This window comes from Nerophis lumbriciformis, linkage group LG26, assembly GCF_033978685.3.
Source record: "Nerophis lumbriciformis linkage group LG26, RoL_Nlum_v2.1, whole genome shotgun sequence".
NCBI classification, from domain to species: Eukaryota; Metazoa; Chordata; class Actinopteri; order Syngnathiformes; family Syngnathidae; genus Nerophis; species Nerophis lumbriciformis.
The window spans coordinates 6,328,750-6,355,165 of record NC_084573.2 but is presented as its reverse complement, the minus strand read 5'-3'; the positions used below and the strand labels follow the sequence as shown (position 1 = coordinate 6,355,165).

The 26,416-nt window shown below is 41.3% G+C and overlaps 3 protein-coding genes across 3 annotated transcripts in view; 2 read left to right on the top strand and 1 right to left on the bottom strand.

Annotated features, from left to right (window-relative positions):
* LOC133623983 (uncharacterized) overlaps positions 1 to 15,747 on the top strand; it is a 185,528-nt gene extending 169,781 nt beyond the window's left edge. The window contains exon 3 of the mRNA XM_072916108.1: positions 15,710 to 15,747. The gene's annotated coding sequence lies outside the window, so the exon portion shown is untranslated. The remainder of the gene's footprint in view (positions 1 to 15,709) is intronic.
* LOC133624029 (uncharacterized) lies at positions 4,774 to 8,570 on the top strand. The gene has a single exon (XM_061987613.2). It carries the CDS (start codon positions 5,177 to 5,179, stop codon positions 6,293 to 6,295), a length of 1,119 nt encoding a protein of 372 aa, XP_061843597.2. The 5' UTR covers positions 4,774 to 5,176; the 3' UTR covers positions 6,296 to 8,570.
* Positions 15,748 to 18,835: 3,088 nt separating the features above from the next.
* The window catches only part of LOC133623949 (uncharacterized), a 64,371-nt gene continuing 56,790 nt past the window's right edge, over positions 18,836 to 26,416 (bottom strand). The window contains exon 10 of the mRNA XM_072916117.1: positions 18,836 to 20,491. Coding sequence (XP_072772218.1) covers positions 19,062 to 20,491 — 1,430 coding nt within the window. The 3' untranslated portion in view covers positions 18,836 to 19,061. The remainder of the gene's footprint in view (positions 20,492 to 26,416) is intronic.

The window sequence follows — 26,416 nt, the reverse complement described above, 5'->3', positions numbered from 1 at the left end:
CATTTTATGTACTCCAATCATGAGGTGCCCAAAGAATCTCACCGCAGCACATTTCTTAAAGGGGAACATTATCACCAGACCTATGTAAGCGTCAATATATACCTTGATGTTGCAGAAAAAAGACCATATATTTTTTTAACCGATTTCCGAACTCTATCCATCCATCCATTTTCTACCGCTTATTCCCTTTTTTTGGGGTCGCGGGGGGCGCTGGAGCCTATCTCAGCTACAATCGGGCGGAAGGCGGGGTACACCCTGGACAAGTCGCCACCTCATCGCAGGGCCAACACAGATAGACAGACAACATTCACACTCACATCCACACACTAGGGCCAATTTAGTGTTGCCAATCAACTTATCCCCAGGTGCATGTCTTTGGAAGTGGGAGGAAGCCGGAGTACCCGGAGGGAACCCACGCAGTCACGGGGAGAACATGCAAACTCCACACAGAAAGATCCCGAGCCCGGGATTGAACCCAAGACTACTCAGGACCTTCGTATTGTGAGGCAGATGCACTAACCCCTCTGCCACCGTGAAGCCCTTCCGAACTCTAAATGGGTGAATTTTGACGAATTAAACGCCTTTCTATTATTCGCTCTCAGAGCGATGACGTCACAACGTGACGTCACATCGGGAAGCTATCCGCCATTTTCTCAAACACCGAGTCAAATCAGCTCTGTTATTTTCCGTTTTTTCGACTGTTTTCCGTACCTTGGAGACATCATGCCTCGTCGGTGTGTTGTCGGAGGGTGTAACAACACGAACAGGGACGGATTCAAGTTGCACCAGTGGCCCAAAGATGCGAAAGTGGCAAGAAATTGGACGTTTGTTCCGCACACTTTTCCGACGAAAGCTATGCTACGACAGAGATGGCAAGAATGTGTGGATATCCCGCGACACTCAAAGCAGATGCATTTCCAACCATAAAGTCAAAGAAATCTGCCGCCAGACCCCCATTGAATCTGCCGCAGTGTGTGAGCAATTCAGGGACAAAGGACCTCGGTAGCACGGCAAGCAATGGCGGCAGTTTGTTCCCGCAGACGAGCGAGCTAAACCCCCTGGATGTCTTGGCTCACACCGTCCCTTAAACTGGACAGATCAGCTTTCAGGAAAAGAGCGCGGATGAGGGTATGTCTACAGAATATATTAATTGATGAAAATTGGGCTGTCTGCACTCTCAAAGTGCATGTTGTTGCCAAATGTATTTCATATGCTGTAAACCTAGTTCATAGTTGTTAGTTTCCTTTAATGCCAAACAAACACATACCAATCGTTGGTTAGAAGGCGATCGCCGAATTCGTCCTCGCTTTCTCCCGTGTCGCTGGCTGTCGTGTTGGTTTCGCTTGCATACGGTTCAAACCGATATGGCTCAATAGCTTCAGTTTCTTCTTCAATTTCGTTTTCGCTACCTGCCTCCACACTACAACCATCCGTTTCAATACATGCGTAATCTGTTGAATCGCTTAAGCCGCTGAAATCCGAGTCTGAATCCGAGCTAATGTCGCTATAGCTTGCTGTTCTATGCGCCATGTTTGTTTGTATTGGCTTCACTATGTGACGTCACAGGAAAATGGACGGGTGTATATAACGATGGTTAAAATCAGGCACTTTGAAGCTTTTTTTAGGGATATTGCGTGATGGGTAAAATTTTGAAAAAAACTTCGAAAAATATAATAAGCCACTGGGAACTGATTTTTAATGGTTTTAACCATTCTGAAATTGTGATAATGTTCCCCTTTAAGGTGTGAGTGATGTTCAACCAACATATTATCGCACGGCCACACTAGCTCGCACTTGTTACACGTGCACGCTGCACTTCTGTTGATTTTAAAAATGTTGCTTTTGCAGACGAAAGAAACATGAAAGGAAATTACGCATAAAGAAAGCCAACCAATTACAGCTCTACAGTCCTTGTCGCTGTTGACGTGAGGTTAGAATTATTTGGAGGTGCACATCGAGGTTCGCTGGAAGGTTGGGATTGGGAGGAGCGAGTTGGCGCCACTTGCACCGGCACTGTGACACGGCTGCATAATGGCACTTTTATACGTTGTAGAAGTCGCTTCCTAGCCGCTCCACTGTAGACACGGCACAAGAGCCAACCGTGCTGGTTTAACAACGTTTTTAATGTTTTTAACAAGATTTTCAAAATGTTTTTCGGCAGGTCGTGACGTTGCCGTCACTCCCAATCCTCTCTCCTCCTTCTCTGTTAAAGACAACCGATGATTAGATTAACACGTACCACCTGTGAAATCTAATCACCTGCCAGCTGTGTCTCGCCGTCAGCACATGCCCCGCCCCTGCCCGCTAGTGCTCGTTCCTCAGTTACATGGACAGCGGCGGTGACTTTTCCTCCTACAGGCAGCGCTGACTTACACATGCCCCCACATACGTGCAGACTGACTTAAAGGGGAACATTATCACAATTTCAGAAGGGTTAAAACCATTAAAAATCAGTTCCCAGTGGCTTATTTTATTTTTCGAAGTTTTTTTCAAAATTTTACCCATCACGGTAATTGTTACCTTTAGACTTCACATCAGGGTATATCTGAACTCCAATATGTGCTCTTGACAAAGTTTGATAATCATCCTCTTCAGAGAACAGTGAATGTCGATAAGAGTTCGAAAAAATGTCCTGTAACACCTGTAACAAAATAATGGGGAGACTTCACTCAGGTTAACCATACCTAAATAGACACAAAATACTGCATTACACAAGACTACCCGAATGTACTCGAATGATTGAAAAAAATAAATGTTTTTAAGCTAAATTATTGGTAAACACAGTTTATGTATAATAATTTACGTAAAACCGCGAGTAACGAATAAAGTTTTCATCAATTAATATATTCTGTAGACATACCCTCATCCGCTCTCTTTTCCTGAAAGCTGATCTGTCCAGTTTTGGAGTTGATGTCAGCAGGCCAGGGAAGCTAGGGTCGATATTCTTCTCTTGATCATCTTCGGTGGCATAAGGGACGGTGTGAGCCAAGACATCCAGGGGGTTTAGCTCGCTCGTCTGCGGGAACAAACTGCCGCCATTGCTTGCCGTGCTACCGAGGTCCTTTGTCCCTGAATTGCTCACACACTCCGGCAGATTCAATGGGGGTCTGGCGGCAGATTTCTTTGACTTTATCGTTGGAAATGCATCTGCTTTGAGTGTCGCAGGATATCCACACATTCTTGCCATCTCTGTCGTAGCATAGCTTTCGTCGGTAAAGTGTGCGGAACAAACGTCCAATTTCTTGCCACTTTCGCATCTTTGGGCCACTGGTGCAACTTGAATCCGTCCCTGTTCGTGTTGTTACACCCTCCGACAACACACCGACGAGGCATGATGTCTCCAAGGTACGGAAAACAGTCGAAAAAACGGAAAATAACAGAGCTGATTTGACTCGGTGTTTGAGAAAATGGCGGATTGCTTCCCGATGTGACGTCACGCTCCGAGAGCGAATAATAGAAAGGCGTTTAATTCGCCAAAATTCACCCATTTAGAGTTCGGAAATCGGTTAAAAAAATATATGGTCTTTTTTCTGCAACATCAAGGTATATATTGACGCTTACATAGGTCTGGTGATAATGTTCCTCTTTAACAGTTTTGAGAAAATAACGCAACTTGAAAAGTCTAATTAATTACTGCAGATGTCAGTCATTTTTAAAAATAATTATATTGCTATTTTTTCTACTATTTTGTATTAAACAATATATTGCAAGACAGATTTTAGGTCATATCGCCCATCCCTAGTAAAAAAAAAGTCCCCCCTTCCCCAGCTTGGTCTTCTTTTCCTGTGAATAATGTTGCAAAGAGCGGCATGTTTGTCCCCCATGGAGATTTTGTGCCGATTCATACAATAACCTAGTTTTCTTTAGTACATGTAAACATACTGAATGCCTAGTGCAGGGGTCAGCAACCCGCGGCTCTTTGACCACTCTGATGCGACTCAGCTGCATTCTTGCCAACCCTCCCGATTTTTCCGGGAGTCTTCTGGATTTCACTGCCTCTCCCAGGGCAAACATTCTCCGATTTTCACCCAGATAACAAAATTGAGGGCGTGCCGTGATGGCACTGCATTTTGCGTCTTCTACAACCTGTCGTCGCGTCCGCTTTTTCACCTAAGAAACAGCGTGCCGGCGCAGTCACATTTTGTATGTGGCGTCTGCTCACACGCTAAGTGACAGCAAGGCATACTTGTTCAACAGCCATACAGATCACACTGACGGTGGCCGTATAAACAACTATAACACTCTTACTAGTATGCGCCACACTGTGAACCCACACCAAACAAGAATGACAAACACATTTCGGGAGAACATCCGCACCGTAACACAACATAAACACAACAGAACAAATACCCAGAATCCCATGCATCCCTAACTCTTCCGGGCTACATTACACACCCTGCTACCACCAAACCCCGCCCACCTCAATCTACGCACGGGGGGTGGGGGGGTGTTGTTGATGTGTGGGGGGGCAGGGTTGGGGTGGCGGGCTTTGGTGGTAGCGGGGGTGTATAAAGTAGCCCGGAAGAGTTAGGGATGCATGGGATTCTGGGTATTTGTTCTGTTGTGTTACGGCGCGGATGTTCTCCCGAAATGTGTTTGTCATTCTTGTTTGGTGTGGGTTCACAGTGTGGCGCATATTAGTAAGAGTGTTAAAGTTGTTTGTATCGCCACCCTCAGTGTGATCTGTATGGCTGTTAACCAAGTATGCATTGCATTCACTTATGTGTGTCTGCAGAAGCCTCATATAACATGTAACTGGGCTGGCAAGCTGTAGAGGGCGCTAAAGGTAGTGACATCACGGCACGCCCTTATTATTGTTGTTTGGGTGAAAATCAGCATACATTCAAGAGAATAGTTTCCCTGAAATTCGGGAGTCTACCGGAAAAATCGGGAGGGTTGGCAAGTGTGACGCTGTCAAGTGCCCTTCATATAAAACTCGCGGGCCGCACTAACATTACATTTCCATATTAAGGTGCGGGCCGCGTGTCTGAGACCCCTGGTTTATACATAGCACAAAGCAAAAAAAAAAACTTTGTATGTAGTGTTATTTCATTTTAAATTTCAAAAGAGTTTTGTGGCTCCCATTGTTTTCTTTAATTTGTGGAAACTGGTCAAAATGGCTCTTTGAGTGGTAAAGGTTGCCGACCCCTGGCCTAGTGGGACTGAGCAAAGCTGCATGTTTGTCTTCTTATGTCGTACAGAAAATCGTCTCATTGAACAACAGGAGTGGAGCTTCAGGATGGTGACGGAGGAGCCACAGCCCTTCCACATTAAAGAGGAAGACGAGGCACCAGAGACCCCTCACTTGAAAGAGGAAGAGGAGGAACGCACAATCAGTCAGGAGGGAGAGCAGCTTGAATGGTTGGAGGAGTTCCCAGTGACTGGTGTCCCTGTGAAGAGTGAAGATGATGTGGTCAAAGGTGATAGTGAGGAGAAGAGAGAGGCGGAGCCTCCAAGCAGCAGCTCAACAGAAGCTGATGGAGACCACTGTGGAGGATCACAAGCAGACAAGCTCTTAGCTCCACTATCAGATAGTGAGGACACAACGTCACACTCTCATGACACTGATGAAGAAGACTCTAAAGATGATAAGACATGTCACACTGACAACACACACTTCACATGTCCTCACTGCGACAAAACCTTTAATGACCGTCGCAATATGAAGAGACACATGAGAACACACACTGGAGAAAAGCCATTCATGTGCTCAGTTTGCAGTAAAAGATTCTCCCAGAAGGAAACTTTGGTAAGACACACAAGAATACACACTGGAGAAAAACCTTTTTCATGTTCAGTCTGTGGTAAAGGTTTTATAGGAAGTGGTGATTTGAAAGTACACATGAGAATACACACTGGAGAAAAACCTTTTACCTGTTCAGTATGTGGTAAGGGTTTTATACAAAGTCACTATTTGAAAATACACATGAGAATACACACTGGAGAAAAACCTTTTTCATGTTCAGCGTGTGGTAGGGGTTTTATACAATGTGGTGAGTTAAATGTACACATGAGAACACACACTGGAGAAAAAACATTCATGTGCCTAATTTGTGGTAAAAGATTCACCCAGAAGGCAAATTTGATGATGCACACAAGAATACACACTGGTGAAAAACCTTTTATCTGTTCAGTCTGTGGTAAAGGTTTTATACAAAATGGTGATTTAAAAAGACACATGAGATTACACACAGGTGATAAAATGTTGAGTTGCAGTGTGTGTGGTGAAAGATTCTCCTATAAGTACCAGTGTAAGAAACACAAGTGTGCTGGTGAGAACAGCAGCAGCAAATGAAGATGCAGGATTTGAAATAAACTGTCAAAACTTTAACTTTGACTTTCCAAAAACTTCAGCACATACAAAACCCAAAACCAGTGAAGTTGGCATGTTATGTCAATGGTAAATAAAAACAATACAATGATTTGCAAACTATTTTCAATTTATATTCAATTGAATAGACTGCAAAGACAAGATATTTAACGTTCACACTGAGAAATATTTGTTATATGCTAATGGCAGCAACACATTGCAAAAAAGTTGTCGTAGGTGCATTTTTACCACTGTGTTACATGGCCTTTCCTTTTAACAACACTCAGTATACGTTTGGGAACTGAGGAGACACATTTTTGAAGTTTTTCAGGTGGAATTCATTCCCATTCTTGCTTGATGGACAGCTTAAGTTGTTCAACAGTCCGTAGTCTCCGTTGTCGTATTTTACGCGTCATATTGTGCTACACCTTTTCATTGGGAGACAGGTCTGGACTACAAGCAAGCCAGTCTAGTACCCGCACTCTTTTACTATGAAGCCACGTTGATGTAACACGTGGCTTCGCATTGTCTTGCTGAAATAAGCAGGGGCGTCCATGAAAAAGACATTGCTTGGATGGCAACAAATGTTGCTCCAAAACCTGTATTTACCATTCAGCATTAATGGTGCCTTCACAGATGTGTAAGTTACCCATGTCTTGGGCACTAATACACCCTCCATACCTTGTGAAATTTGCGCCTATAACAGTCCGGATGGTTCTTTTCCTCTTTGGTCTGGAGAACACGACGTCCAATTTCCAAAAACAATATGAAATGTGGACTCGTGAGACCACAGAACACTTTTCCACTTTGCATCAGTCCATCTTAGATGAGCTCAGGCCCAGCGAAGCTGGCAGCGTTTCTGGGTGTTGTTGATAAATGGCTTTCGCTTTGCAAAGTAGAGTTTTAACTTGCACTTACAGATGTAGCGACGAACTGTAGTTACTGACAGTGTTCCTGAGCCCATGAGGTGATATTCTTTACACACTGATGTCGGTTTTGGGTGCAGTACCGCCTGAGGGCTCGAAGGTCACGGGCATTGCCGCTTACGTGCAGTGATTTCTCCAGATTCTCTGAACCCTTTGATGATATTACGGACTGTAGATGGTGAAATTCCTAAATTCCTTGCAATAGCTTGTTGAGAAATGTTGTTCTTGAACTGTTCGACCATTTTCTCACGCATTTGCTCACAAAGTGGTGACCCTCGCCCCGTCCTTGTTTGTGAACGACTGAGCATTTCATGGGAGCTGCTTTTGCACCCAATCATGGCACCCACCTGTTCCCAATTAGCCTGTTCACCTGTGGGGTGTTCCAAATAAGTGTTTGATGAGCATTCCTCAACTTTATCAGTCTTGTGCCAGCTTTTTTGAAACATGTTTTGCAGGCGTCAAACTCCAAATGAGCTACCGGTAATATTTGCAATAAATAAAGTTGACCAAATATTGCACGCAAAGCGGCGATGAGTGTTGATAAATCACATTGCGCGTGCTGTATAATATATTTGCATTTTCTCCTCCCAGTATTGAGGGTGTTTGTTAATTAGCATTTATTTTGTATATTTCATTAATTATTAAAAGTGGATTGCATGTCTTATTCTGCTCACTTAAAGGACCACTTTGCACACGTTGAATAGATCAGCTTTGCGTGTGTGCTATCAAGTTTGCACGTGTTTTACATACTTGCCAACCCTCCCGGATTTTTCGGGAGACTCCCGAAATTCAGCGCCTCTACCGAAAACCTCCCGGGACAAATTTTTCTCCCGAAAATCTCCCGAAATTCAGGCGGAGCTGGAAGCCACGCCCCCTCCAGCTCCATGCGGACCTGAGTGACGTCAGGTGCGCAACACCACGTAAATCGTTGGCCAACCAAAAAGTAACCCCAGTACGCTATAGCCAACATTCACCAGGAGATGGCAACAGACAAACATAGATCACTCTATTACATTCCTCCCCTTTTAGAAATGTATAAAAGTTACTCAAAATAAATAAACAACCCAACCAAAAAATGCAGCAGCTCAATTAAAAAACTGTACTTAAGCCACATTCTTTTTTCTTTTTTTTTAGTACTGAACTCTTAACCCTCATTTGTAAAAAATAACATGCTTATTATACAAACAGTATTTGTACACCTTTAACACAGATTTTTATACTGTCTTCAGAGATTCAGTTTTTTTGGTGGTACTCGAAACCTTTCTGGGTACCTGCGAAAGGGTGTTCAGCATGGTTAGAAAAATAGTGACAGAGAATAGAACAAGGATGGACAATTCAACCCTTAACTCAACAATGAGTAGATGAGTGTTATGTGTGTGTATATGTGTAAATAAATGAACACTGAAATTCAAGTATTTCTTTTATATATATATATATATATATATATATATATATATATATATATAATAAAATAAATATATATATAGCTAGAATTCGCTGAAAGTCAAGTATTTCTTGTATATATATATATATATATATATATATATATATATATATATATATATATAAAAATATATATATATATTTATATATATGAAATACTTGACTTGGTGAATTCTAGCTGTAAATATACTCCTCCCCTCTTAGCCCCGCCCCCAACCACGCCCCCGCCCCACCCCGACCACGCCCCTCCCCACCCCCCACCTCCCGAAATCGGAGGTCTCAAGGTTGGCAAGTATGGTTTTAGTACACGCACACCTTTAGTAAATCAGGCCCTTTGTGTATATGGTACTACAGTGTGTGTATATGGTACTACATACAGTATGCTACTACAGTACACTTGTTCTTTCTGTGATGGGGTTATAGACTCAACAGTACATTTATTTGATGAATGTATGTACAGTAAAGTTCTATAGGATGATGTACATTATTGACTTTTCTCTAGCATTCCAAACTTGCCCATGTTCTGAAATGTATATTGTTTTGAGGATTCTAAGAAAGGAAAATAAACATGAAAATGTTTTAAACACGCTAGTTGTCGTGGATCTTTTTGTTTATCACCAATCAAAGTTTACTTATACGGCCCTTAATCACGAGTGTCTCAAAGGGCTGCACTAGTCACAACGGCATCCTCGGCTCAGATCTCACATCAGGGCAAGGAAAAACTCAACCCAATGCGAACAAGAAACCTTGGAAGGGATCGCAGATGTGGGGACTAAGTCTGACTAACCAATACGTGTTTTGATCGACGGTATCAAAAGCAATAGATCAATAGTCATTTTTGCGAGGGCTGTCTCCGTAGAGTGATTTGCCCTGAAACCGGACTGAAAGGGTTCACAGAGATTTTTATATGCCAAGTGTTAAAGGCCTACTGAAATGCGATTTTCTTATTCAAACGGGGATATCAGGTCCATTCTATGTGTCATACTTGATCATTTCGCGATATTGCCATATTTTTGCTGAAAGGATTTAGTAGAGAACATCGACGATAAAGTTCGCAACTTTTGGTCGCTGATAAAAAAGCCTTGCCTGTACCGGAAGTAGCAGACGAGTAGCGTGACGTCACAGGTTGTGGAGCTCCTCACATCCGCACATTGTTTACAATCATGGTCACCAGCAGCGAGAGCGATTCGGACCGAGAAAGCGACGATTTCCCCATTAATTTGAGCGAGGATGAAAGATTCGTGGATGAGGAAAGTGAGAGTGAAGGACTAGAGGGCAGTGGGAGCGATTCAGATAGGGAAGATGCTGTGAGAGGCAGGTGGGACCTGATATTCAGCTGGGAATGACTAAAACAGTAAATAAACACAAGACATATATATACTCTATTAGCCACAACACAACCAGGCTTATATTTAATATGCCACAAATTAATCCCGCATAACAAACACCTCCCCCCTCCCGCCCATATAACCCACCAATACAACTCAAACACCTGCACAACACACTCAATCCCACAGCCCAAAGTACCGTTCACCTCCCCAAAGTTCATACAGCACATATATTTCCCCAAAGTTACGTACGTGACATGCACATAGCGGCACGCACTTACGGGCAAGCGATCAAATGTTTGGAAGCGTACTCACGGTACCGTGTCTGCGTATCCAACTCAAAGTCCTCCTGGTAAGAGTCTCTGTTGTCCCAGTTCTCCACAGGCCAATGGTAAAGATTGACTGTCATCTTTGGGGAATGTAAACAATGAAACACCAGCCGTGTTTGTGTTGCTGAAGTCGGCCGCAATACACCGCTTCCCACCTACAGCTTTCTTCTTTGCTGTCTCCATTGTTCATTGAACAAATTGCAAAAGATTCACCAACACAGATGTCCAGAATACTGTGGAATTTTGCGATGAAAACAGACGACTTAATAGCTGGCCACCATGCTGTCCCAAAATGTCCTCTACAATCCGTGACGTCACGCGCAGGCATCATCATACCGAGACGTTTTCAGCAGGATATTTCGCGCGTAATTTAAAATTGCACTTTAGTAAGCTAACCCGGCCGTATTGGCATGTGTTGCAATGTTAAGATTTCATCATTGATATACAAACTATCAGACTGCGTGGTCGGTAGTAGTGGCTTTCAGTAGGCCTTTAATTTAGCAGCTGTGCAACAATTTTTTCAAGGATTTTCGAGATAAAGGGAAGGTGGGACACCGGTCGGTAGTTTAGTTTAGTGAGCAGAGAATAAATAACTGCTTTTTTGAATGCTAGGGGAACAGTACCAGAGAAAAGTGATAAGTTAAAGGGGAACATTATCACAATTTCAGAAGGGTTAAAACCATTAAAAATCAGTTTGTAGTGGCTTATTTTATTTTTCGAAGTTTTTTTCAAAATTTTACCCATCACGCAATATCCCTAAAAAAAGCTTGAAAGTGCCTGATTTTAACCATCGTTATATACACCCGTCCATTTTCCTGTGACGTCACATAGTGATGCCAATACAAACAAACATGGCGGATAGAACAGCAAGCTATAGCGACATTAGCTCGGATTCAGACTCGGATTTCAGCGGCTTAAGCGATTCAACAGATTACGCATGTATTGAAACGGATGGTTGTAGTGTGGAGGCAGGTAGCGAAAACGAAATTGAAGAAGAAACTGAAGCTATTGAGCCATATCGGTTTGAACCGTATGCAAGCGAAACCGATGAAAACGACACGACAGCCAGCGACACGGGAGAAAGCGAGGACGAATTTGGCGATAGCCTTCTAACCAACGATTGGTATGTGTTTGTTTGGCATTAAAGGAAACTAACAACTATGAACTAGGTTTACAGCATATGAAATACATTTGGCAACTACATGCACTTTGAGAGTGCAGACAGCCCAATTTTCATCAATTAATATATTCTGTAGACATACCCTCATCCACGCTCTTTTCCTGAAAGCTGTTCTGTCCAGTTTTGGAGTTGATGTCAGCAGGCCAGGGAAGCTAGGGTCGATATTCTTCTCTTGATCATCTTCGGTGGCATAAGGGACGGTGTGAGCCAAGACATCCAGGGGGTTTAGCTCGCTCGTCTGCGGGAACAAACTGCCGCCATTGCTTGCCGTGCTACCGAGGTCCTTTGTCCCTGAATTGCTCACACACTCCGGCAGATTCAATGGGGGTCTGGCGGCAGATTTCTTTGACTTTATCGTTGGAAATGCATCTGCTTTGAGTGTCGCGGGATATCCACACATTCTTGCCATCTCTGTCGTAGCATAGCTTTCGTCGGTAAAGTGTGCGGAACAAACGTCCAATTTCTTGCCACTTTCGCATCTTTGGGCCACTGGTGCAACTTGAATCCGTCCCTGTTCGTGTTGTTACACCCTCCGACAACACACCGACGAGGCATGATGTCTCCAAGGCAGGCCCAATCTGGCGCCCTAGGCAAGATTTTAGGTGGCGCCCCCCCCCCCCCCCACATCGGCAGTGAAGTGTATATACTCACAAGAAACCGAATAGCTTTATCTTTGACCTTTTTTTTTTTACTTACAACTATACCTAATATATAAAGGGGTGGACAAGTGACTATTACCTGCAGGGCAAACATTAGCTAACCAGAAGGCAATAACAATGTAAACAAAAAACACCTGCTTAAAAGATCTAATACCTGAGGAATGTAAGGTGGGAGTACAGTAATTACCTAACGTTACATTATTATTTTCCATAACAATTTAGCCCCCTCCACAATATTAACCCGACGTTAAAACAGAACTAGCTATTTATTGATTAGCAATTGCCGAATCATGTAACATTAGCTTAATGCTAACAAGCCAGGTTACTATCACATTCTGTAACAGACAAATAATTTCATGTAGGCTAACGTTACCTACCTGCTACCTCTGTCTTTTCTCGTTTCTACTCCTCTTCTTTTCTCTTTTTTTCTTCCTTGGGCACCTGACAGTTTTGGCCGTTTTGACATCTTGTGTTGATTTTTTGATGTGTCCAAAAAGAGTCATGATACGGGAAGGGAGGGGGCGCACCGTATTATTTAGAAATAATAGTACCAACTTTTTCTTTTCTTTTTTTTTTCTCCAACATTTGTGGCACTGGCGTGGTGCCCCCTGATGGACGGCGCCCTTAGCATTTGCCTATACGGCCTGTGCCACGGGCTGGCCCTGCTCCAAGGTACGGAAAACAGTCGAAAAAACGGAAAATAACAGAGCTGATTTGACTCGGTGTTTAAGAAAATGGCGGATTGCTTCCCGATGTGACGTCACATTGTGACGTCATCGCTCCGAGAGCTAATAATAGAAAGGCGTTTAATTCGCCAAAATTCACCCATTTAGAGTTCGGAAATCGGTTCAAAAATATATGGTCTTTTTTCTGCAACATCAAGGTATATATTGACGCTTACATAAGTCTGGTGATAATGTTCCCCTTTAAAGACTTCATCAGTACATCCAACCTGGCGGAGATCAGTGGACAGATCTGGCCTCCCGGGCAAGTCCAAAGCGTGGATATATCAGCATGGTATATTACCAAGGATACTCTAGCCGCTACTTGTGTACGAGGTCCTCATTTCCACTGTGGAGACCCTCGAGAGGAAAGTCAGCACCTGTCTCAGGAGATGGTTGCGGTTCCCCAGAAGCCTCAGCAACATCGCCCTTTATGGGAACACTACAAAGCTTAGGTTGCCCTTGAAGTCGCTGGAAGAGGAGTTCAAGGTAACTCGGACCAGAGAGGTGCTGCTGTACGGAGGCTCGAGGCACCCAAAGGTGGCCCTGGCAGGAGTTGTGGTCAAGACCGGAAGGAATGATGCAGAGGAACTACTGACATAGATAGAAAGCAGAGGTAAGGAGAAGGAGAGGCTGATGCAGGAGGAGGTCAGGACAGCAGTGGAAGAAAGGACTATCAGAGCGGCTGGTCTAAAGCAGCAGGGGTCCTGGACCAGATGGGAGCAGGCCATGGACTGCAAAGTCACCTGGTCGGAGCTGTGGCAGGCTGGACCACACCGTATCAGTCTATGATGTCCTGCCTAGCCTAGTAAACCTATTTACCTGGGGGAAAGCGTAGACCCCTAACTGCCAACTGTGCTCAGCAAGAGGAACTCTAGAACACAGATATCCTTCTGGTGTTCTAGAGTCCTGCAAGAACATCATAATAATAGAGCTGACGGTGCCATTGGAGGACCGCAAAAGGAAGAAGACCAAATATAAACAACTGGTCATCAGCAGTCGTAAATGGGTTGTACTTGTATTGCGCTTTTCTACCTTTTTAAGGAACCCAAAGTGCTTTGACACTATTGAACAAGGCTGGAAGGCAAGATGTACGCCCATGGAGGTTGGCAGCAGAGGATTTGTGGGGCACTCACTCCACAAAGCCCGAAGAGCCCCGGGGATCACAGGAACAGCAAGGAGCAGAGCCATCAGGAACATCACCGAAGCAGCTGAGAAAGCCTGGAGATGGCTCAAACAAGTGCCACCTGACCACAAACCACTTTTTTTTTTTTTGCGGTTGGGTCACCTGGGAGAGGGTGTTTGATGTTTGAAAGACCCAAAACCCATTATGACCCCAGATACATCACTGGGGGTGTGTTCAGGTGCATCGGAAGATGTATCCAAGAACTTTTCTTTCTTTCTTTAGTTTATTTGGAACATGAACACACTTACATCATAATACATCACACAATTTCGTATCATTTCACTTTACATCATGCCTGAAAAGGAGTAGGAAGAAGCAAAGCTTATTTAATCCTACCCCTTTCCCACTTCAGAGCGTTTACAAATATATAGAATAATTTACTGACCTTTTTATATTATAAAATACCATCTATGAATTAGTATATACAACAGTTTTGTAATATTTAATTAATTATTTCAGTCATTATTAACATACTGAGATGAAGAATATCTTATTTTCAATAAGGTTGGAAATATTTCTCATAATTCTTCTTCTTTGTACTTTGTAAGCACTATTATTTTTGAACAACCTCTTAAACTGGATCATATGAATACAATGTTTAACTTCTTTACTCATACTTGCCAACCCTCCCGGATTTTCCGGGAGACTCACGAAATTCAGCGCCTCTCCCGAAAACCTCCCGGGACATATTTTCTCCCGAAAATCTCCCGAAATTCAGGCGGACTCAGGTCCTCCACAATATAAAAAAGCGTACCTGCCCAATCACGTTATAACTATAGAATGATGGAGGGCGAGTACTTGGTTTCTTATGTGGGTTTATTGTTAGGCAGGTTCATTAACGTCCTCCCAGCGTGGCAACAACACACAACAACAGCAGTCACTTTTTTGTATACCGTAAAGCAGTCCGTCTGCCGTAAACAGCAATGTTGTGACACTCTTAAACAGGACAATACTGCCATCTAGTGCATTTGATGAAAGCACTTTTGTGCGTGCCACACAGCAATGCATCATCAGAGAGGGTGTTCAGCATGGTTCGAAAAATAGTGACAGAGAATAGAACAAGGATGGACAATTCAACCCTTTACTCAACAATGAGTAGATGAGTGTTATGTGTGTAAATAAATGAACACTGAAATTCAAGTATTTATTTTATATATATATATATATATATATATATATATATATATAATAAAAAAAAAAAAAAAAAAAAAAAAAAATATATATATATATATATATACCTAGAATTCACTGAACGTCAAGTATTTCTTATATATATATATATATATATATATATATATATATATATATATATATATATATATATATATGAAATACTTGACTTGGTGAATTCTAGCTGTAAATATACTCCTCCCCTTTTAGCTACGCCCCCGTCCCACCCCGACCACGCCCACCCCCAACCCCCTCCCCCCACCTCCCGAAATCGGAGGTCTCAAGGTTGGCAAGTAAGTCTTTACTTAATCCATTCCATCATTTAATTCCACATACTGATATGCTAAAAGTTCTAAGTGTTGTACGTGCATATAAATGTTTTAAATTATTTTTTCCTCTAAGGTTATATTTCTCCTCTTTAGTTGAGAAGAATTGTTGTACATTCTTTGGTAGCAGGTTATAGTTTGCTTTGTGCATCATTTTAGCTGTTTGCAATTTTACCAAATCACCGAACTTTTATATTTTTGACTCAATAAATAAAGTGTTTGTATGTTCTCTATATCCAACATTATGTATTATTCTAACTGATCTTTTTTGTAACACGGTTAACGAATGTAGCGCACATTTGTAGTTATTTCCCCCATATTTCTACACAATAAGTCAGATATGGTAACACTAGCGAGCAGTAGAGAATATGAAGTGATTTTTGGCCCAGGACTTATTTTGCTTTATTCATTATTGAAATGTTTTTTGCCACCTTATGTTGTATGTTTTGTATATGTGATTTCCAGTTCATTTGATCATCTATTAATACTCCCAAAAATCTGGTTTATTTTACCCTTTTGATGTCTACTCCGTCTATTTGTATTTGTGTATGATGCTCTTTTCTACTGTTACCAAATAGCATTATTTTAGTTTTACTGAGATTCAAAGATAGTCTGTTTTTGTCAAACCATCTTTTTAATTTGTTCATTTCTTCTGTTATTATTTGTATTATCTTCTGTGTGTTCTCTCCTGAACAGAAAGCCGTTGTGTCGTCTGCAAATAAAACTAACTTTTGTCATGTCTGTGTGATCATGTTTTGTTTGTCATGTTTTGTTTAGTTATTGGACTCTTTGGTTTCTGGCTTTTCACTCCCTTGTCTTGTTTCCATGATTACCCATTAGTTTCACCTGTTCCACGTTTGGACTCATTATGCACTCTTGTTTGTCACCATAGCAACCCATTAGTTTTCACCTGTTTCACGTTTTGAGTCACGCACCTGTTTTCGTTAATCATGTCTGTAGTATTTAAGTTCATTGTTTTCAGTTTGTCTTTCTGGTGACATCCCCACATTTATGCTCTGCACATTTCTGACACTTTTTTCATGTCCATTGTTCACGCTGCTCCTTTTGTCCATGCTAAGTAAGTTTTGTTTATTAATGCCACAGTTAGTGTTTTTTTGTTTCTGCCTTTGTGCATGTATTTGTTTTCATAGCCAAGTTGTTTCTCCGCCACTGTGCGCGCTTTTCGTTTGTACTTTTTTTGATAAGTTTAAATAAATATGTTCTCACATTCCCTTCTCGCCCGAGCCAACTTTCCGTTGCCTTCTAGAAAAACTAAACCCCAGGACCAAGTCATGACAACTTTAAGTCCTTTGTAACTTTACAAATGCCGTTTATATAAAGATTAAACAATCTTGGTCCCAGTATTGATCCCTGGGGTACACCACAGGATATATCTAGCCGTGTTGACATATTTTCACCCATCTTCACATATTGCTTCCTGTTGGTTAAATAGCTTCTTACCCAATTCAATACCAAACCTCTGATGCCATATCGTTCTAATTTTCGTATTAAAATATCATGATTAATTGTGTCAAATGCTTTTGTTTAGGCCATGAATACTGCGGCCGCACATTCTTTACCATCTACTGTTTACTCTCACATTTTCAGTCAAATTATGTTCAATTATTTTTAAACGTACACAATGTTCTATATCTATCTGGAACAAGATCTAATCTAACATATCTCATCTAGAAATGATAGAATCAAGATTGTGTTACACACACAACAATGACATCACACATGATGTTAGAAAGTCAAAGTTAACAAAGTTTTGACAGTTTTGTCATGTCTGTGTAATCATGTTTTGTTTTAGTCATGTTTTTAGTTATTGGACTCTTTAGTTTCTGGCTTTTCACTCCCTTGTCTTGTTTCCATGATTACCCATTAGTTTCACCTGTTCCACGTTTGGACTCATTGTGCACTCTTGTTTGTCACCATAGCAACCCATTAGTTTTCACCTGTCACGTCACGCACCTGTTTCACGTTTTGAGTCACGCACCTGTTTTCGTTAATCATGTCTGTAGTATTTAAGTTCATTGTTTTCCGTTTGTCTTTCTGGTGACATCCCCACATTTATGCTCTGCACATTTCTGACACTTTTTTCATGTCCATCGTTCACGCTGCTCCTTTTGTCCATGTCAAGTAAGTTTTATTTATTAATGCCACAGTTAGTGTTTTTTGTTGTTGTTCATAGTTTCTGCCTTTGTGCAAGTATTTGTTTTCATAGCCAAGTTGTTTCTCCGCCACTGTGCGCGCTTTTCGTTTGTACTTTTTTTTGATAAGTTTAAATAAATATGTTCTCACATTCCCGTCTCGCCCGAGCCAACTTTCCGTTGCCTTCTAGAAAAACTAAACCCCAGGACAAAGTCATGACAACTTTAAGTCCTTTGTAACTTTACAAATGTTGTTTATATAACGATTAAACAATCTTGGTCCCAGTATTGATCCCTGGGGTACACCACGAGATATATTTAGCCTTGTTGACATATTTTCACCCATCTTCACATATTGCTTCCTGTTGGTTAAATAGCTTCTTACCCAATTCAATACCAAACCTCTGATGCCATATTGTTCTAATTTTCGTATTAAAATATCATAATTGTGTCAAATGCTTTTGTTTAGGCCATGAATACTGCGGCCGCACATTCTTTACCATCTACTGTTTACTCTCACATTTTCAGTCAAATTATGTTCAATTATTTTTAAACATACACAATGTTCTATATCTATCTGGAACAAGATCTAGAACAAGATCTAATCTAAAATATCTCATCTAGAAATGGTAGAATCAAGATTGTGTTACACACACAACAATGACGTCACACATGATGTTAGAAAGTCAAAGTTAACAAAGTTTTGACAGTTTTGTCATGTCTGTGTAATCATGTTTTGTTTTAGTCATGTTTTTAGTTATTGGATTCTTTAGTTTCTGGCTTTTCACTCCCTTGTCTTGTTTCCATGATTACCCATTAGTTTCACCTGTTCCACGTTTGGACTCATTGTGCACTCTTGTTTGTCACCATAGCAACCCATTAGTTTTCACCTGTCACGTCACGCACCTGTTTCACGTTTTGAGTCTCGCACCTGCTTTCGTTAATCATGTCTGTAGTATTTAAGTTCATTGTTTTCAGTTTGTCTTTCTGGTGACATCCCCACATTTATGCCCTGCACATTTCTGACACTTTTGTCATGTCCATCGTTCACGCTGCTCCTTTTGTCCATGCCAAGTAAGTTTTGTTTATTAATGCCACAGTTAGTGTTTTTTTTGTTGTTCATAGTTTCTGCCTTTGTGCAAGTATTTGTTTTCATAGCCAAGTTGTTTCTCCGCCACAGTGCTCGCTTTTCGTTTGTACTTTTTTTTGAAAAGTTTAAATAAATATGCTCTCACATTCCCGTCTCGCCCGAGCCAACTTTCCGTTGCCTTCTAGAAAAACTAAACCCCAGGACCAAGTCATGACAAGTTTATTTCAACTCCTGCATCTTCATTTGCTGCTGCTGTTCTCACCAGCACACTTGTGTTTCTTACACTGGTACTTATAGGAGAATCTTTCACCACACACACTGCAACTCAACACTTTCTCTCCTGTGTGTGTTCTCATGTGTCTTTTCAAATTGTGACTTGCTGTGAAAGTTCGACCGCAAATTGAACAGTTAAAAGAGTTTCCATCAGTATGTGTTCTCATGTGCTTCACAAGGTGTCTTTGATCACAAAAGCTTGTGTCACAGCTTGAACAGGAGTATGGTTTTTCACCAGTGTGTATTCTCATGTGTACCTTCAAATATTGACTTCGTACAAACCCTTTACAACAGATTGTACAGGTAAAAGGGGTTTCTCCAGTATGCATTCGCATGTGTATTTTCAAATCGTGACTTTGTGTAAAACATTTTCCACAGATCAAACAACGAAAAGGTTTTTCTCCGGTGTGCGTTCTCATGTGTTCTTGCAACCAAAGTTTTCGTGCAAAACTTTTACCACACACTGAGCACAGAAAAGGTTTTTCTCCAGTGTGTATTCTCAAGTGTCTTTTCAAATTCTGTTTCTGTACAAAACCTTTACCACAGACTGAACAGGTAAAAGGTTTTTCGCCAGTGTGTGTTCTCATGTGTACTTTCAAATTGGGACTTTGTATAAAATCTTTACCGCAGACTGAACAAGAAAAAGGCTTTTCTCCGGAGTGTATTCTCATGTGTACTTTCAAATAGTGACTTTGTATAAAATATTTACCGCAAAGTGAACAAGAAAAAGGTTTTTCTCCCGTGTGTATTTTCATGTGTTCTATTAACAGATAATTTCGGGCAAAACCTTTACCACATTCTGAGCAGGAAAAAGGTTTTTCTCCAGTGTGTGTTCTTATGTGTCTTTTAAGACCACTGGGGCGTTTGAACGTTTTGTCACAGTGGGAACACCTCAGGTGTGTGTTGTCAGTGTGACATGTCTTATCATCTTTAGAGTCTTCATCATCAGTGTCAGGAGAGTGTGACGTTGTGTCCTCACTATCTGATAGTGGAGCTAAGAGCTTGTCTGCTTGTGATCCTCCACAGTGGTCTCCATCAGCTGCTGTTGTCATGTGTCTGTTTGGAGGCTCCGCCTCTCTCTTCACCTCACTCTCACTTTTGACCTCATCATCTTCACTCTTCACAATGACACCAATCACTGGGAACTCCTCCAACCATTCAAGATGCTCTCCCTCCTGGCTGATGTTGTGTTCCTCATTCTCTTTAATGTGAGGAGGCTCTGGAGGTCCATCTTCCTCTTTAAAATGGGGGATCAATGGGTCGTCCTCTTCCTTTTTAAAGTGCGGGATCTGTGGCGTCTCATCTTCCACTTTAATTTGGGGGGAATGTGGCTCCTCTCGCTCCATTCCGAAGCTCCACTCCTGTTGCTCAGAGAGAAGATGCTTTTCACAGACGTCTGCAGGACACAAGAGGATAAACATGTTTCACTATACGTTGACATGTACTAAAGAAGACTTATTTCTGAGTTTGTAAACAAAGAAGGAGAAAAGATTTTTGATAATACAAAATATCGATCCAACTACTGTAGTATTGAACATCTTCTAGGGCTGGACCAGGGGTCGGCAACCTTCACCAGTCAAAGAGCCATTTTGACCAGTTTCACAAATTAAAGAAAACAATGGGAGCCACACAAATCTTTTGAAATTTAAAATGAAATAACACTGCATACAAAGTTTTTTTTTGCTTTGTGCTATGTATAAACCAAGGGTCTCAGACACGCGGCCCACACGTTAATATGTGAATTGAACGGCCCGCAGGTTTTATATGAATGGCGCTTGATAGCGTCATACTTATCAACCCTCCCGATTTTTCCGGCAGACTACGAATTTCAGGGCAACTATTCTCTTGAACGTGCCGTGATGGTACAGCATTTAGCGCCCACTACAACCAGCGTGCCGGCCCAGCCACACGTTGTATGGGGCTTCTGCTTGCTCACGTAAGTGACAGCAAGGCATACTTGGTCAACAACCACACAGGTCACACTGACGGTGGCCATATAAAACAACTTTAACACTCTTACTAATAATGCGCCACACTGTGAACCCACACCAAACAAAAATGACAAACACATTTCGGGAGAACATCTGCACCATAACACAACATAAACACAACAGAACAAATACCCAGAATCCCATGCAGCCCTAACTCTTTTGGGCTACATTCTACACGCCCCGCTACCAAACCCCGCCCACCTCAACTGACACACAGAGGGTGGGGAGGGGGGGTGTTTGGTGGTAGCAGGGGTGTATAATGTAGCCCGGAAGAGTCAGGGCTGCATGGGATTCTGGGTATTTGTTCTGTTGTGTTTATGTTGTGTTAAGGTGCAGATGTTCTCCCGAAAAGTGTTTGTCATTCTTGTTTGGTTTTGGTTCAAAGTGTGGCGCATTATTAGTAAGAGTGTTAAAGTTGTTTTATATGGCCACCGTCAGTGTAACCTGTGTGGCTGTTGACCAAGTATGCCTTGCTGTCACTTCACGTGTGCAAGCAGAAGATGCATATAACAAGAGGCTGGGCTGGGACGCTGTTTATACAGATTGTAGAGGGTGCTAGATGCTGTACCATCATGGCACGCCAGACCTGTCTCTCATTGAAAATGTGTGGCGCATTATGAAGCCTAAAATAGCACAACGAAGACCCCCGGACTGTTGAACAACTTAAGCTGTACATCAAGCAAGAATGGGAAAGAATTCCACCTGAAAAGCTTCAAAAATTGGTCTCCTCAGTTCCCAAACGTTTACTGAGTGTTGTTAAAAGGAAAGGCCATGTAACACAGTGATAAAAATGCCCCTGTGCCAACTTTTTTGCAATGTGTTGCTGCCATTAAATTCTAAGTTAATGATTATTTGCAAAAAAAATTAAGTTTCTCAGTGTAAACATTAAATATCTTGTCTTTGCAGTCTATTCAATTGAATATAAGTTGAAAAGGATTTGCAAATCATTGTATTCTGTTTTTATTTACCATTTACACAACGTGCCAACTTCACTGGTTTTGGGTTTTGCATATTGATAACGTTTATTTAGCCTTTTCATTAGACAATTTTATTAAAATCTATTATTGTGTTCACCCCCCAACACTGTTTTACCCTAAAATGAATAATCGTAATTTCAATATTGTTAAAACATATATTTGTGAATATTATTTTGGCCTTAATCGTGCAGCCCCCTCCATAATGACAAGAAAGTAGAAAGACATGAAGGAATATCAGAGGCCCAGAATGAATTAATTCCCTGCTCTTTCACATTGGAGAAAGATGTGCAACCCTTAATAAAAAAAAAATCTTGGCAAGGTCATTGTTCAGACGTTTTATCGAATACCAATGGCTTCATGTTGCAAAGTGTCCTTTCACGACAACAAATGAGAAGTAAGCTAAGGTGTAGTAAAGCACAACAAGATATTGTCTGTGAAAGAAACTGTCAGCATCTCTGATAAAACTCAATGGTTGATTTTTGCAGTGTTTTGGGCTGTTTTAGCCAACAGAGAAAAAACATCTACAGTACGATCGTCTGCACAAGGTTGGTAAAAACAGTGAGCACAGATACAACAATTGTGTAAGAAGAACGATGGCCATTTTGGATTGCAAACAAATAACTTTCACATTTGATTAGCTCATTTTGTATCTGGTATGTATTTCACCTTGAATACATTTTCACCTGCTTTCAGTCAACTGCTTGGAAATATATTGCTAATAAACAAGTTATTACTTTAGCATGAAAAGATGACATCCGCATATTTTCCTTGCTTTCAGGGTCCTCACCCAAACACAAACTGATTACAAGCTGACAACCTGTATAGCTTTTAATGTCAGTTATTGATGTATAAATTTGGATAAAAGATTTTGTAGTTTACTGTGTCTGTGTTTTCCCCCCAGTATAGCTCTGTATTCCATATTCTTGGTTGTGCTATGGCGCCATCTTGTGGTCGAGTTTGCTAACTGCAGGTGTTGTGGATTGAAAGTGTATTTCCTTTTCGCTTTGATTGATTGATTGAAACTTTTATTAGTAGATTGCACAGTACAGTATATATTCCGTAAAATTGACCACTAAATGGTAACACCCCAATAAGTTTTTCAACTTGTTTAAGTCGGGGGTCCACGTTAATCAATTCATGGTACAAATATATACTATCAGCATAATACAGTCATCACACAAGTTAATCATCAGAGTATATACATTAGGGATGTCCCGATCCAGGTTTTTGCACTTCCGATCCAATACCGATATTGTTTTTGCATTTCCGATCCGATACCGATACTGACCGATACCAATACTGACCGATACTGGCCTACCCGAGCATGTATTAAAGTTTAAAGTTATTTAGCCTACTTAGTTGTCAGAATCATGTTGAAAAGGGTTTTAGTACTCTTGATAACAACTAGCCAGCTGAATTAGGGGAGTTTGAATAACAAGAAACTGACCTGTTTATTCAAGGATAAACACAAAATAGACAAAATTATACATGACAAACAGAAATGGCATCATTGAACTAGGGCTGGGCGATATGGCCTTTTTTTAATATTGCGATATTTTAAGGCCATATTGCGATACACAATATATATCTCGATATTTTGCCTTAGCCTTGAATGAACACTTGATGCATATAATCACAGCAGTATGATGATTCTATGTGTTTTGATTGATTGATTGAGACTTTTATTAGTAGGTTGCACAGTGAAGTACATATTCCGTACAATTGACCACTAAATGGTAACACCCGAATACGTTTTTCAACTTGTCGGGGTCCACTTAAATTGATTCATGATACAGATATATACTATCAGATATATACTATCATCATAATACAGTCATCACACAACATAATCACATTGAATTATTTACATTATTTATAATCCAGGGTGTGGAGGGGGGCGCCGGATGTAAGTGTCAAAAAGACAGCTAAAAGAGTTTGATATGAGAATAAATCTAAAGTTAAAATATAGGGTAGAAATGCACCCATTTGCAGGAAACGTAGTCTTGATTTTCAAAATTTTCTTTCAAGGCTTGCATGTCTACATTAAAACATTCTTCTTCATACTGCATTAATATATGCTACTTTTAAACTTTCATGCAGAGAAGGAAATCACAACTAAAAAAATCACACATTTTTTCATATGGTGTTGATGTGGAAATTTTTGCCTGGGTATTTTGATGGTGTGGATGTGTGGCACCGAATGGAGATAAGCGTCTCGACAGACGTCACAATATTTGAACAATGATAACGAAAACTGTTTCCTCTGTCGTGTCCGTGTGTCGAAAATTGTTATGCGCTTATTTTTTTATTTGATTTTGTGCGTGGCATAGATTTGCTATGCGCAGACGACGCTTAAACAGTGTGCAATTGCACAGGCGAGCACCTTGGAGGGAGCGTTGCTCGCACGGCTGCGCTAGCATCACAGCTAATGTTAGCCATGCTGCTACGTCTCTGCTGGGAGAGGACGTATACGTATGTGACGTATGACGTGACAGTATGTGACGTGTGTCGTGACAGTATGTGACGTATGACGTGACAGTATGTGACGTATGACGTGACAGTATGTGACGTATGACGTGACAGTATGTGACGTGTGTAAGAAGGTGCGCTTGCTGTCTGTGAGAGGGAGATACAGGAAAGAGTGAGAAGAGCCTGTCGTGTAATGCCAGCAGCTAAAAGCAACTGCGTGAGAATCCACAGACCTGTGGATGTGTTGAAGGTGTGCTGGAAAATGCGGAACGGAAATTACAGAGCAGCAGAAAAGTGGAATGTATTATTTAAATCGGTGCGTTGGAAAACACGGACCGGAGTTTTTTTAAAACTGGATCTGGATCGGCATTTTCCCATGCCTTGCCGATACGCAATTTTTGGCAAATATCGGCAGCCGATCCGATCCAAATATCGGATCGGGACATCCCTAATATACATTGAATCATTTACGGGGGGTGGAATGTGGAGGGGGTTGGGACGGGGGGTCAGATTTGGTTGATATCAGCACTTCAGTCATCAACAATAATATCATCTGAGAAATGGACATTGTAACGGTGTAGGTCTGACTTGGTAGGATATGTACAGCGAGTAGTGAACATAGTGAGCTCAGAAAGCATAAGAACAAGTATATACATTTGATTATTTACATTTGATTAATTAATTACAATCCGGGGAGGTGGGATGTGGTGGGGGGAGGGTGTTAGTCTAGGGTTGTAGTTGCCTGGAGGTGTTTTTTTTAGTGCGGTTTTGAAGGAGGGTAGAGATGCACTTTCTTTTACACCTGTCGGAGTGCATTCCATATTGATGTGGCATAGAAAGAGAATGAGTTAAGACCTTTGTTAGATCGGAATCTGGGTTTAACATGGTTTGTGGAGCTCCCCCTGGTGTTGTGGTTATGGCAGTCATTTACGTTCTGAAAGTAGTTTGACATGTACTTCGGTATCAGGGAGGTGTAGCGGATTTTATAGACTAGGCTCAGTGCAAGTTGTTTTACTCTGTCCTCCACCCTGAACCAGCCCACTTTGGAGAAGTGGGTAGGAGTGAGGTGTGATCTGGGGTGGAGGTCTAGAAGTAATCTAACTAGCTTGTTCTGGGATGTTTGGAGTTTAGATTTGAGGGTTTTGGAGGTGCTAGGGTACCAGGAGGTGCATGCGTAGTCAAAAAAGGGTTGAATGAGAGTTCCCGCAAGAATCTTCATGGTGCTTTTGTTGACCAGAGAGGAGATTCTGTAGAGAAATCTCGTTCGTTGGTTGACCTTTCTGATTACTTTGGTTGCCTTTTTATCACAGGAAAGATTAGCCTCTAGAATGGAACCTAGGTAGGTGACCTCATCTTTCCTGGTGATAACAATGTCACCCACTTTAGTAGTAAAGTCACTGACTTTCTTAAGGTTGATTTGGGACCCAAACAGGATGGATTCCGTTTTACCTAAGTGTATGGATAGCTTGTTGTCAGCCTTGAACAGAAAGTATCTCAATTATCTTCCGTCTACGAGTTGTCAATAGCTTTTTTTCATCAATGGTTTCTTCATTCATCTCTCCAAACAATGTTGGTAAGTGTAACAATATAGATAAAATAATTCCTACTCGCTCAGCTGTCACATGAGTATTGTGATTACCGTATGTTTCGGACTATAAGTCGCAGTTTTTTTCCAGTGCGATTTATATATGTTTTTTTCCTTCTTTATTATGCATTTTTGGCAGGTGCGACTTATACTCCGGTGCGACTTATACTCCGAAAAATACGATACTTATGGAGTATATTGTGAATAAATTGAGTGCAGGAAGTGAACAAAAGTTTTAGCAACTGTTATGTAAAAGAGAAGGGGGAGGATTAAAGAAGCTCTGCTTCTTCCTACTCCTT

Bases quoted from the DNA above. Each gene is read 5' to 3' on its own strand.
- LOC133624029 (XM_061987613.2), top strand. From the start codon at position 5,177: ATGTTTGTCTTCTTATGTCGTACAGAAAATCGTCTCATTGAACAACAG.